The sequence below is a fragment of the Chrysemys picta genome, chromosome 15 (genome assembly GCF_011386835.1).
Source record: "Chrysemys picta bellii isolate R12L10 chromosome 15, ASM1138683v2, whole genome shotgun sequence".
Classification (NCBI taxonomy): Eukaryota; Metazoa; Chordata; order Testudines; family Emydidae; genus Chrysemys; species Chrysemys picta.
This window is the reverse complement of record NC_088805.1, coordinates 1,736,055-1,748,079: the sequence shown is the minus strand read 5'-3', so window position 1 is coordinate 1,748,079 and position 12,025 is coordinate 1,736,055. Positions and strand designations below refer to the sequence as shown.

At 52.5% G+C, this 12,025-nt stretch overlaps 1 protein-coding gene across 1 annotated transcript in view; it reads left to right on the top strand.

The window, feature by feature from the left end:
• The window catches only part of CABP7 (calcium binding protein 7), a 75,673-nt gene extending 65,600 nt beyond the window's left edge, over positions 1–10,073 (top strand). Inside the window, exons 3-5 of the mRNA XM_005278821.4 lie at positions 1,323–1,435; positions 3,479–3,632; positions 8,527–10,073. Coding sequence (XP_005278878.1) covers positions 1,323–1,435; positions 3,479–3,632; positions 8,527–8,654 — 395 coding nt within the window. The 3' untranslated portion in view covers positions 8,655–10,073. The remainder of the gene's footprint in view (positions 1–1,322; positions 1,436–3,478; positions 3,633–8,526) is intronic.
• Positions 10,074–12,025: the final 1,952 nt, after the last annotated feature.

The window sequence follows — 12,025 nt, the reverse complement described above, 5'->3', positions numbered from 1 at the left end:
GCTCCCCTCCCTGGGCCTGATTCTCACCGACACCAGCACAGAGCGGGTGGGAAAAGCTACTCAATCTGACCGGGAGCATTTCATGCCCCTTTGCACAGTTCTAGGTGTTGGGCAATGCAAATCAGGCCCTTGTCTCCACATACCCCGGTATCTCGCTCTGCTCAGGACCAGTCTCCCCTGCCCCCACACCTGATTCTCTTACAAGTTCCTTTTATCCCATTCTCCCTTTACCACCCTCTGTCTCTCTCCTCTTCAGTTCTTCTTCCATAGCTATTGGCAGGGCCGGTGCAACCATTTAGGCAAACTAGGCAGCCGCCTAGTGGTTGGGGGCACCTAAAAGCCCGCTCAGGCGAGGAGGTGAGCTGAGGCGGGCTCCCCAGGCAGGGTTAGCTGCCGTGGGGGAGAGTCTCCCCAGGCAGGGTTAGCTGCTGCAGAGGGGGGGCTCCCCGGACGGGGTTAGCTGCCGCGGGGGAGAGGAGAGTCTCCCCAGGTGCGGTTAGCTGCTGTGGAGGCGGGCTCCCCGGGCGGGGTTAGCTTCCGTGGGGGGGGGGTCTCCTCAGGTGGGGTTAGCTGCTGTGGAGACGGGCTCCTCGGGCGGAGTTAGCTTCTGGGGGGGGGGTCTCCCCGGGCGGGGTTAGCTGCCGCGGATGGGGGGGTAGCTGCTGCAGGGGGGGACTCCCTGGACCGGGGAGGTGGCGGGCTCCCCGGGTGGGGGGCTGGGTTAGCTGCCGCGGGGGGGCAGGGTTAGCTGGGGGGCAGGGGGGTGCAAGGTGGAAGTTTCTCCTAGGGCGCGAAACTTCCTTGCACCGGCCCTGACTATTGGGTCCCATAGGACTTGTGGGAGGAGAGGAGAGGCTAGGGAGGGATTTGGCCCGTTCCCGTCTTTCCACAGGCCCTCTAGTGCTGGTGCCCCCTGCTGGTGGTTGATGGGAAGAGGCAGCACAGAGGGGGCGGAGGGGTGGATCTCTCTAGCAAGGCCTGGGGAATGGGCAGGATTCCCCACGCCCAGCAAATCACACTGGCCACATACCCATGCCAGACATGGAGCCCCTGGATCAGCAGCCCCAGGGGGTCCGTGATTGCCACCCCCCAGGGCAAACCATTAGCATGGGTCAGAAAACAGGGGAGCCCTTCCCTCCCCCCCCCCCCAGTTTGACAACATGGGGAAATCATTTTGTCGATGTTCTCAGAAGGAAATTCGACTTTTATTTGAAAACAATGTTCCAGTTTGGGTTTGGCTGGAAACCGTATACACAGGGCACCAAAGGGGGAGAGAAGACAGAGCACCCGGGGGAGGTAACTCGTGCCTCTTTCTTTCCCAGGGGATGGGCAGGTGGATTTTGAGGAGTTTGTGACGTTGCTGGGGCCCAAGCTCTCCACCTCAGGGATCCCCAAGAAGTTCCATGGCACAGACTTCGACACCGTCTTCTGGAAGGTAACTGGTGCCTCATCCGTGGCCCTCTCCACACCCTCTCTTCGCCCTGACACCTCCTCTTGAGATCCCCAAACCTGGGGTGGGGGAATCATGGACATAGAGGGAGAGCAGATCCCAAAGTTACTCCAGGCCAAGAGGTACAGACTGCTCCCTGTTCTCCCCCCAGGCCCCTGGGAATCTGCCATGGAAGGAGCAGTCAGTGTTGGGGGGTCAGGGTGGGGGCCGGGCAGATGCACCATACAGAGAAGAGGCTCTGGTAGGACAGCACCCGTGTGAGTTCCTCATTTACGGGGGCCCCAGCAAACAGCCACTGCCTGCACCAGCCACAGCAGGCTCCAACGTGGACCCTCTCTATTCCAAATAGCACCAAGGGGCAGCTGATGGGGTCAGTGCGATCAGATAAGCAGCCAGCCTGAGGGGGAGAGGAGCGGTTAAAGGGAACGCAGGCGGAGGCAGGAGAGGTAACAACTGACATGCCCAAGGAATGCTCATGTGACTCCCCAGGGAACCTGTGCTGACCCCACTGCTCCTACCCTGCCTGTGGTGCAGCACGGACACACCGCAGCCTTGTACCCCAGCAAGGTGTGTAACTGCCTTGGACACTCAACAGCCAGCACTCCAGTGCATACACCATCCACTAGTGGCCATTGTCAGCGCATCGTCCACACCCCAGATGCGCCCTGTGTCACTGCAGCGTGCTCAGCAGACTCTGCCATGACTGCCCTGTCCACGCCTGGTCTTAGGGAGTCCCTAGTGGTGACACTAGGCAGCACAGGTTGTGTTTCACAGACGTTGCAATGACAATTGCCACAAGCCCAGCCAGAGAGCCCCCCCCCCAAGAGCACTGACCTCCTCCCTCCACCACACGCCCCCCCATCAATGAGCCCACCCTTCCCATACACCGTCCCACCCCTCCAGCAGTGACCCTATTTCCCACCCCATCCAGCACCTGTGTCTACTGAAAACCCCACTTGCTGTTCTTGGAAGGGATTTGGGGGTGGGAGGGAGTTGGCCTTGACCATGCCTCCTTTCTGGAAAGCCAGATCTACTTTCTGTACACCAGAAAAGTGAAGGAGCAAGCCACGGGCTTGCCTCATGCCCACTCCTCCCTTGCTCACGAGAGAAACACCTTAGGGGAGCATCTTCTTTAATGTTACTTAGCTTTGTTTTGACATGAGCAGCTGTCACTTGCTGCCTCTGGATCAACCCTGCCTTTGGCCCAGCCCTGTTAGTCTCAGTGGGGTTACAGCAGGGTACAGCCTGGCCTCTTTCTGATTTGCACTGCTCCCCAGGAGCCCAATTCGCCCATCTTTAGCATCTCCAGGAGCCTCTCCTCTGGGTGGCTCATCAGCCCTCCTTGGACACATCACACCTGCTGCACGCTCACACTGCAGAACCCAGGGTAGGGCTTAGTTTCATTTTCCTGGTTGGGGGGTTTTCCTTTTTGTGCTTCAACTCTTAAAAAGGAGACAGTCAGGATCCTGATGGGAAAACTGGACTCAGGGCCCCTGACTCGTGACTCCAGCCCTATAGGAGCAAAGAGCTCCTGGTGTCAGTGTGACTAGGGCACAACAGTCTAGTCTTTGCTCCAGCCATCACTCTGGCAGGGCAGCTGCCTATCTGTGACATTGCCATCATGCTTGTCAACCACACTGTGGGCCTCCCCTGGCTCCCCTTCCTCCCTACTGCCAGCACGGGGGTCAATGTGTCCCTGCCCTCAATGGTGAGGTCACATGACAGCCATGATACCACACGTGCTGCATGACGGCTAGGTTTCGGGGACCACGGTGCCAGGCCTGTGCTCTCTGGGGGCAGCTGGCAACATGCCAGTCCTGTGCCCCGTGTGAGATCAGTAGCTGCTGTGCTGCGGCCTGCGTGACCGGAGGTGTGTGGTGGTGACTGATCAGTGACAGCCGTGCCAGGCGCTGCTCCCCATGACACACAGCTGGAAGTCACATGATGCCCAGGGGAGATCACATGAACATGGGGCGGTTCTTGCAATCCCCCCCTGAGGGGTCTGTGTGCTGCTTCCCCTTGCCGCAGTGCGACATGCAGAAGCTGACGGTGGATGAGCTGAAGCGGTTGCTCTACGACACCTTCTGCGAACACCTGTCCATGAAGGACATTGAGAACATCATCATGACGGAGGAGGAAAGCCACATGGGCAATGCCGAGGAGTGCCCCGTCGATGTGGAGCGTAAGTGACCCTTCCCCAGCCCTGGCAGCCCCAGGCACTGCCGCTCACTATTGGTACCATAGCGCCTAGGAGCGTGGCCCAAGCTCACGGTCCTAGGCTCCATACAGACACAGAACTCGACACTGCCCCAAGGAGCTTACAATCAGCATCCAGGGGCTTGCTGTCCATCTCTGGTGCTGCTTGGAGCAGCCAGACAGGGCTGGCCTTACCATGAGGCGAACTGAGGCAGCCACCTCAGGTGCCAGACTGTGGGAGGGCGCCACTAGGACCCAGAGTGTAGAAAATTGTGTCTGCTGTGGGTGCATATGTATTCTCTCTGCTCCAGATGCACAGAGATGGTGGAGTGCTGTGCTGGAGAAAGGAGGCACAAGAGACATAGGCAGGCAGGCGAAAAGGTGAGAGAGAATAACAGAAAGCAGCAGGAGCTGCAGGGAAAGAGAGGAGGAGGAGCCTCTTACGTACCTCTCTAGCACTCCCAGGAGCGTGGACTGATTCACACCAGCTTCTCAGGGACCTTCCTGTTTCCTGCTGCTTCCCTGAACCCACTTGAGGAGAACAGGCAGTCAACTGAAGTAGTAGGAGCCAGTTAGGCCCTTAAGACGCTGATATCTTCCCTCACTCAGGCCCTGCTACCAGCCTGCTTATTTGTCCCCTTCAATTGAGTGTTGAGAGCCACTATAGCTGGCACAGAACCGCAGTCATGAGTGAAAGAAGAAAACGCCCCTCTGAAAAAGAAAGAAAGCAAAGGAAGCTTTTCTATCTAAGCAGGAAGGAGCTCTCCTGAGATATATAGACACAAATGTTCACGCTGAGCCTTCCGGCCCCAGTGAGGATGTGAGTGGTTAAACCCTCGAGTTTTTTTTGTCCCATGCAGTTCTCATTCATTGAACTTGGTGGTCAGTGATGCAGCATCAGTTTCTACCGAGGCTGCTGAATTTTTTAATGTAATTCAAAGCATCTATGTATTTTTCTCTGCATCAATTCATTGATGGCAAATTTTGAAGCAACATCTGGGAACATCCTCTCTGACACTGAAACCACTGAGTGCCACACGATGGGAAAGTTGAGTAGAGGCGATAAAACCTATCAAACACCAAATTGGGAAGATAGATGATGCCATAGTTGCCAGTATGGAGGATAATGCTATGACAGGAACTGTTCATGGGAGAACACTGGCAGAGGGAAATGGAATCACCAGAAACATACATAACTTCAAATTTCTGTGTGGCTTAATGTTGTGGCATGACATACTGTTTGAAATAAATGTTGTAAGTAAGAGACTCCAAGGTATTGACCTTGATATATCTGGAGCAATGGAACAACTGGACAAAGCAAAGTCATACCTACAGTTTTACCGGTCAGATGAGGGATTTCAAAACATTCTGAAGAGTGCACAGAAGTTGGCAGAGGAACTTCACACTGAAGCTATTTTCCCACCCATTCAAGAATACAAGAGTCACCAAAGAAGAAGACATTTTGATTACGAGGCACGGGATAATCCCATAAGGGACCCCAAACAACAATTCAAAGTTGAATTCTTTAACCAGGTGCTAGATTGTGTGATACACTCAGTTGAAGAACGTTTCATGCAGCTCAAGGAACACAGCAGTATATTTGGGATGTTGTATATGATATTCCAAAACTCCTCACTATACCTGAAGAAGACCTACACCAGCAATGCAGGGCACTAGAGACAGTGCTGACACATGATGACCTGCGCGATATTGATGCGAGTGATTTAGGTGATGAACTGAAAGCCCTTTCAAGATACATTCCAGCAGGATCAACTCCAAAGCCTGTTCTGGAATATACGTGCACAAATAAGATGACCACCCTCTTTCCAAATGCTTTTGTTGCTCTGCACATACTTCTAACCCTTCCTGTAACAGTTGCCAATGGAGAACGCAGCTTCTCCAAGCTGAAGTTAATAAAAACACATCTACACTCCACAATGACACAGGAGAGGCTGGTCGGCCTTGCAACCATCTCAGTAGAGCATGAGCTGGCCCAGACTGTGGACCTTCAGCAGGAAACAGTTCAAATCTTTGCAACCAAGAAGGCACGGAAAGCACCACTTTGATTATTCAAACAGATAAAAATGCCAGTGTTTACTATGCAGATAAGAAAAGTTACATTTGCTGTTCAAGCGTTTGAAAGTTAAGTGTTACTTAAAATTTTTGAACAAGGCATTTTAAGTTGTTAGTTCTCCTTTATTGGGGTTGGCAGCAGAGCAGTACCATGGGAGAAGTAGATCAGGAAGAAGGCAGAATTGAGACCTTTCAAAGTTTTGGCCTAAGCGAGGGGGCATGGGGGCGTCATTTGAGCTCCCCGCCTCAGGTGCCAAAATGTTGGGGGCCAGCCCTGCAGCCAGACCATGGTAAGGAGCAAGCCATACTTGCAGTCCCTGTTCCCCTGTCACCTGCCCTCATCAGCTACCTTGCCCCTACAGAGTTGTCTGGAGAAGCAGGGAGCAGGCCAGTGGGCTTGTTGTGATGCATCATGAGCTAATACGGGACTTCCCATCCTCCATGGGACTCTGGGCTGTCCCTCTCCAAGCCCCCCCGCCCCCCCGGCCCGACTCCCCCCTCTCAGGTCAGAGGGCAACCCGGGAGCATGAGACGGTCAAGCCATGCGTGGGTGGGGGTCCTTGGCTTTGCCCAGCGCTCTGAGCTACAGGCAGGTTTTGTGCAGTCTGAGTTGAGTGGCCTTTTCACATCCGCCCTCTGGACCAGGACCAGCACCGCCAAGGCAGAGGGGATGTTTGCCCCCCCACCCACAACCGCTCTTCAAGAGATCCCAAATTGTTTCCAGGAAGGCAGAGAGAGGTCCCAGGTTAATCCATGCTAAGCAGAGCAACAGCAGCAGAGCTGTTTTCATCCTTTATAGAAATCACAGCAAAATACTGACAGAACCAAATTTTACTTCTTTAACACACTTAAAATACAAGATTTTCCAGGGGTCTGTCTAGCCCCAGACTCCTGGAAGGCCGTTTGGCTTTTAAATAGCAACATCAAGGGGCCCCACAATACCCCCTTCAAACACCTTCCACTGCCTCCCTGCTGTCATAAGCCTCTGCTCCAGCACCTCTCTGGGCTCTTTGTAACACTGCACACCATCTAGGGCTTCTCCCCAGAGGTCCAGTGCCTGCTTTTGGGTCCAGACCTGTGTCTTCCAGGTTCCCCACCAGGCTTCCTCATCAGCCTGCAGGAGCCATCCTGTTCCCCACAGTCTCACCAATCTCTGGTCCTAGACTGCTAAATTCCTTTCCCTCACTCCCTGCAGGCCCCCCTGCTGCTGCAGGCTTCCTGTCTTTATAGTCATCACCCAGCTCTTCCCCAGCTAGGCTTCTCCCTTAATAAGGCCTGGTCCACCCTCCAGGTGCAGCCAGGCAAGGTAATTGGTCTCCCAGGCTCACATCCCCCTTTCAGAGCCAGGACAAGGTATACAGCCTGTCAGCACAGGGAATGACAAAAATGATTGCAGCCCTGGAGAAAATCCCATATAAGGAGAGATTGAAAGGATCTTGGGCTGTTTAGTTTAGAGAGGAGACAAATAAGAGGGGCCATGGCAGAAGCTAATGTCTAGAAGGACAGCTGGCCTGTTCCGCCCCAGAGATGGCTGCATTTTGATAATGGGTAACGTAAGGTCTTATCATGCAGCAATGTAATTGCCTAAGGGAATCAAAGTGCACTTACTGATTTCTAACTGTACACTCCTCTCTCATTAGGGGATTCCCTGCACTCTGATTGGCTGAGGAGTTCTGAGTTGTATGACTATAGAGTTATTTATCAGTCACGGTACAGTATGCAAATCCCAGTGTTCTGATTGGCTGACAATCACAGTATTGTTAGGCAATCACAGTGTAGGGCTTTGTACTTTCTTGAGTAGATAGATTACAATTATGCAAATATATCTGCTCTGATTAGCTGCAGTAAATTCCTCTGCACTGATTGGCTACTGCTCTCAATGTGAGGCCAACAAATATGGCTGATTAATATGCGGCTCCCCTGTCCACGCCCTATTCCCCAGTACACCCAAGAGACTGTCAAGTCATCACATTCTGGGCATGTACACATAGAAGCTTCTGAGCTCCCCGTATTCTACACACATCTACCCATATATACTTCATGTTTCAGACACGTCACCCTGTCTAGTCACATGTAAACCACAGAGGTCACAAATATTACCATACAGCATCCCCACACACTGGCGATCACCACATTCCATGCACATGTGGCTGGTGGAGATCACCGGGTTCCACACCCACATGGCCTGTGGATGTTGTTGCCCCACAAAGGCTATGATTCAGTAAAAGCAGTACAGTCTCTACCCTCATCCACTGCAGAGACCACTGGGATCTTTGTGCATCTAGTACATGGTGACTTTTGCGAGTACCCAACATCACAGGCCTTCTGGGTGAGGAAAGGCGCTGACACGCTGCCCAATGCCTCTCCCTGAGGAACCAGGGACTGCGCCATCTAGAGAGACTGAGCCCTATTACTCCTTTTTTTAAAATTTTAATTAAGAAAGTGACTCTGGCTCTGGGCTGCTCGGAATTTTAATGCAGCAGGAGGCCACTTGGGTGCTTTGAGGGCCGCTGCCGCTCTGCATGCTAAGTGGCAAAGCACCATGCCAGGGCATCGAGGAGGGAGCCTGCACAGTGACTCCCGCACCTGCGGTATCCCAGGAAGGGGATGCCAGGACAGAAACTTCCTAGCCAGAAGGGCTGCAAGCAGGGAGAGCAAATGGAAGGAAGCAGAAGGCTACCTGAAGTCACTGTGTGTGAAGGGTGTGGGTGAATCTTTCAGATGAGCCTGGGACTAGGGGAGTGACAGAGGACACCAAACTAACCTGCATCTCCCCTTCCTCTCTCTACTCCCCCTCCCCCCCACAGCCTGCTCGAACCAGCAAATCCGACAGACGTGCGTCCGGAAGAGCCTCATCTGCGCCTTCGCCATCGCTTTCATCATCAGCGTCATGCTGATTGCTGCCAATCAGGTGCTGAGGAGCGGGATGAAGTAGCCCAGACAGACAGACTGCTTACCAGAAGAACAAAGACAGACATATATAAATATATATATATATATATATATATATATTATAGAATATATACACAAAGAGGGGAGGAAAAAACCAAATTATTCCTCCATGGAACGTGTCCTGTGCACACCCACCAACTCCTCACCCACATCCGCCCTTCCCCTCCTCCGCTGGGAGCGCCCTTCCAGGAGATGGGGCCATCGTGTCTGCTGAGCGCATGGGTTCCCCTGGGGCGGCTCCCACTCGCCTCGGGGCAAGAGAGGTCACCTGGACTCGCATGGCTGTTTGCGGAACATTTAGATTAAAACAAAAGTGCATGTACCGTGCATGGAGTCCCCCCCTCAGTCTGAGTGATGCAATAGCGTGTGCTTTTATAACCGGAGATTAGAGGCCTATCAGATATATAATATATTCTATATCTCTATATTTATGATAAACCAAATCATCCCGTAAGCAATACACACTCATCGAGATTTTCTATTTGAGATTTGGGCATTGCATGGACCTCAATAACAAGGGCTGGATTCCACCACTAGCTGTAGCACCATCTCCCCATAACCATCTCCACATGTCCCAGAAACCACACACTTTTCACCCCAGCTGTGTGCTGTTGTCATCAGGAAGCCTGTTATATATGGCCCTGGGTGTGGGGGCATTGGCAAAGACAGGCTGCAGGAATCGTCAGGTTTTACACTCAGTCTGTACTGCAACTCAGGCCCCATTGCCACCAGAAAATCCACATGTGAGACATTCCCTAGCTGCTCGTGCCAGGGTGTGGATAAAGCTCCCTATCAGAAAGGGGCATCCAGGCTCGCTGAGGGAGTTCACACTATGCGTGACTCATCTGCTTTTGGCCTGTTCAGCCCCCTCTGGGACTGTCCTATAGACTATGCCCAATTGCCCCCATCTTCCAGTGTGGCCTAGTGGACAGACCAATGGACTGGGACTTGGGTTCTATTCCCAGCTATGTCACTGGCCTACTGGGTGAACTTAAGTAAGTCTCTGTGCCTCAGTTTCCCCAGCTGTAAAATGGAGATAATGATGCTTCCCCTGATTAAAAGTGCTGTATAACAGCTGGGTTATTAGCCCAGTAACCCTCTGGGCCCCAAAGATAGTCATCCATTGCGGAATGTAGCTGGCCATAGTCTGTCCTTGATCACATTACCACCCCTCTTTAAGAGGGGGGCTGCCTCAGCTCTCAGCCCCTCTGTGTCCTGTCTGGAGAGCCACTTCTGAACTGCCTTCCTGACACAGCCCTCTCGTCCCATGTCACCTCTGTGTGCTCCCTCCCCGTGTCCGTCCCTGACCACCACATGCACTCACACCTCTACAGCCTGGATGTAGCATCAGACCAGTGTGGGTTTGGGTTTCCTTTTTTTTTTTTTTATGTTCAATCCAAATAAAAATGGAATTTATAAACTGATCTGAGTGTGGCCAGGTCCAGCTGTGATTGGGAGCGATCCTGACCTGGGACAAATCCTGCAAGGTGCTGGGGCAGGACTGGACCCCAGCACCCCGGCAGCCTCTCTATGGGACACAAGGGGGCCATGTGCAGCCCCAGGTGAGTGAGGGGTGGGGGCTGGGAAATGAGGGTGGCTGGTGCTGGAGCTATAGGTGGGAGTCATGGGTGTGTCGGGGGGTACAGGGTGTGTTGGGTGGGGAGTGGGGAGGGGCTGGGTACAGGTAGGTCAAGTCTGAGTGGTTACAAAGGGAAGTGGGTGGAGCTGAGGGGTGTGTTGGGGTGACTAAGTGCTGGGGGTGATTGCAAAGGGAGGTGGGTGGGACATGGGGTGAATGGGGTAAGGGCATGGCTGGGTTCAGAGGGAGGTGGGTGTACCCAGGGTGGGTGGGCTGGAGTTAGCTGTGGCTCTATGTAACTGGCAGGTGTCTTTAGAGACACCACCTTGGAAAACAATGTTCCCTTAAGACAAACTCTTCAGGCAGCACCAGTGAGGCTGGTTTCCGCTCATGCCCAGCCCAGAGACACCCAGCGCCATGCCATAGGCTGGAATATATGGCCATCATTTCACATACAACCTTCAAAGCTGCATTGGCCACACTGTGCTCTTCTCATTGCCACTCCCAAAAGACCTCCCATAGACCCAGGATCCTGACCCACGTGGGCTTCGTGTGCGCAGATCTGGGGGCTGGCAGAAAAATATAACCCAGACCACAGCATCAGCGAGGAACTGGGAGCAGCTTCCATCCTGCCCAGGCAAGTTATGGCTAATGGTGGCAGCAGCTAAGTAACTTAGATGCAGAGATTCCAAGGCCAGAAGGGCCCATTGTGATCATCTAATCTGACCTCCTGTGTAGCCGGTGCCGGCTCCAGGCACCAGCGAAGGAAGCAGGTGTCTTTGGCAGCAATTTGGCGGCGGTTCCCTCAGTCCCTCTCGGAGGGAAGGACCCGCTTCCTAATTGTCTACAAAGAATGAAGCAGCGCGGTAGAGTTGTCGCCGAAGTGCCACCAATCGCGGCTTTTTTAAAAAAAATTTCTTGTTGCTTCGCTGCTTGGGGCGGCAAAAAAGCTGGAGCCAGCCCTGTGTGTAGCACAGGCCAGAGACCTGCCCCACCATAATTTCATTTGGTGACCCCTAGTTCTTGTGTTATGAGAAGGAGTAAATAACACTTCCTTATTTAATTTCTCTACACCAGTCATGATTTTATAGGCCTCTATCATACCCCCACCCCCCTTAGTAGGGTTACCAGATAGCAATCATGAAAAAACGGGACAGGGGGTGAGGGGTAATAGGCACCTATATAAAAAAAAGTCCCAAAAAATGGGACTGTCCCTTTAAAAACAGGACATCTGGTCACCCTGCCCCTTAGTCATCTTTTCCAAGCTGAAAAGTCCCAGTCTTGTTAATCTCTCCTCATACAGAAGCCGTTCCATACCCCTAATCATTTTTATTGCCCTTTTCTGTATCTTTTTCTATTCCAATATATCTTTTTTGAGTTGGGGTGACCAGACCTGCACATAGTATTCAAGATGTGAGCATATCATGGATTTATATAGAGGCAATATGATATTTTCTGTCTTGTTATCTACCTCTTTCTTAATGATTCCCAACATTCTGTTTGCTTTTTTTTTGACTGCCGCAGCACATTGCGTGGATGTTTTCAGAGAATTAAGTTTTGTGAGATCCCTTTGTAACTCTTTGCAGTCTGCTTTGGACTTAACTATCTTGAGAAGTTTTGTATCATCTGCAAATTTTGCCATCTCACTGTTTACCCCTTTTTCCAGATCCTTATGAATATGTTGAACAGTACTGGTCCCAGTACAGACCCCTGGGGGACACCACTATTTACCTCTCTCCATTCTGAAAACTGACCATTTATTCCTACCCTTTGTT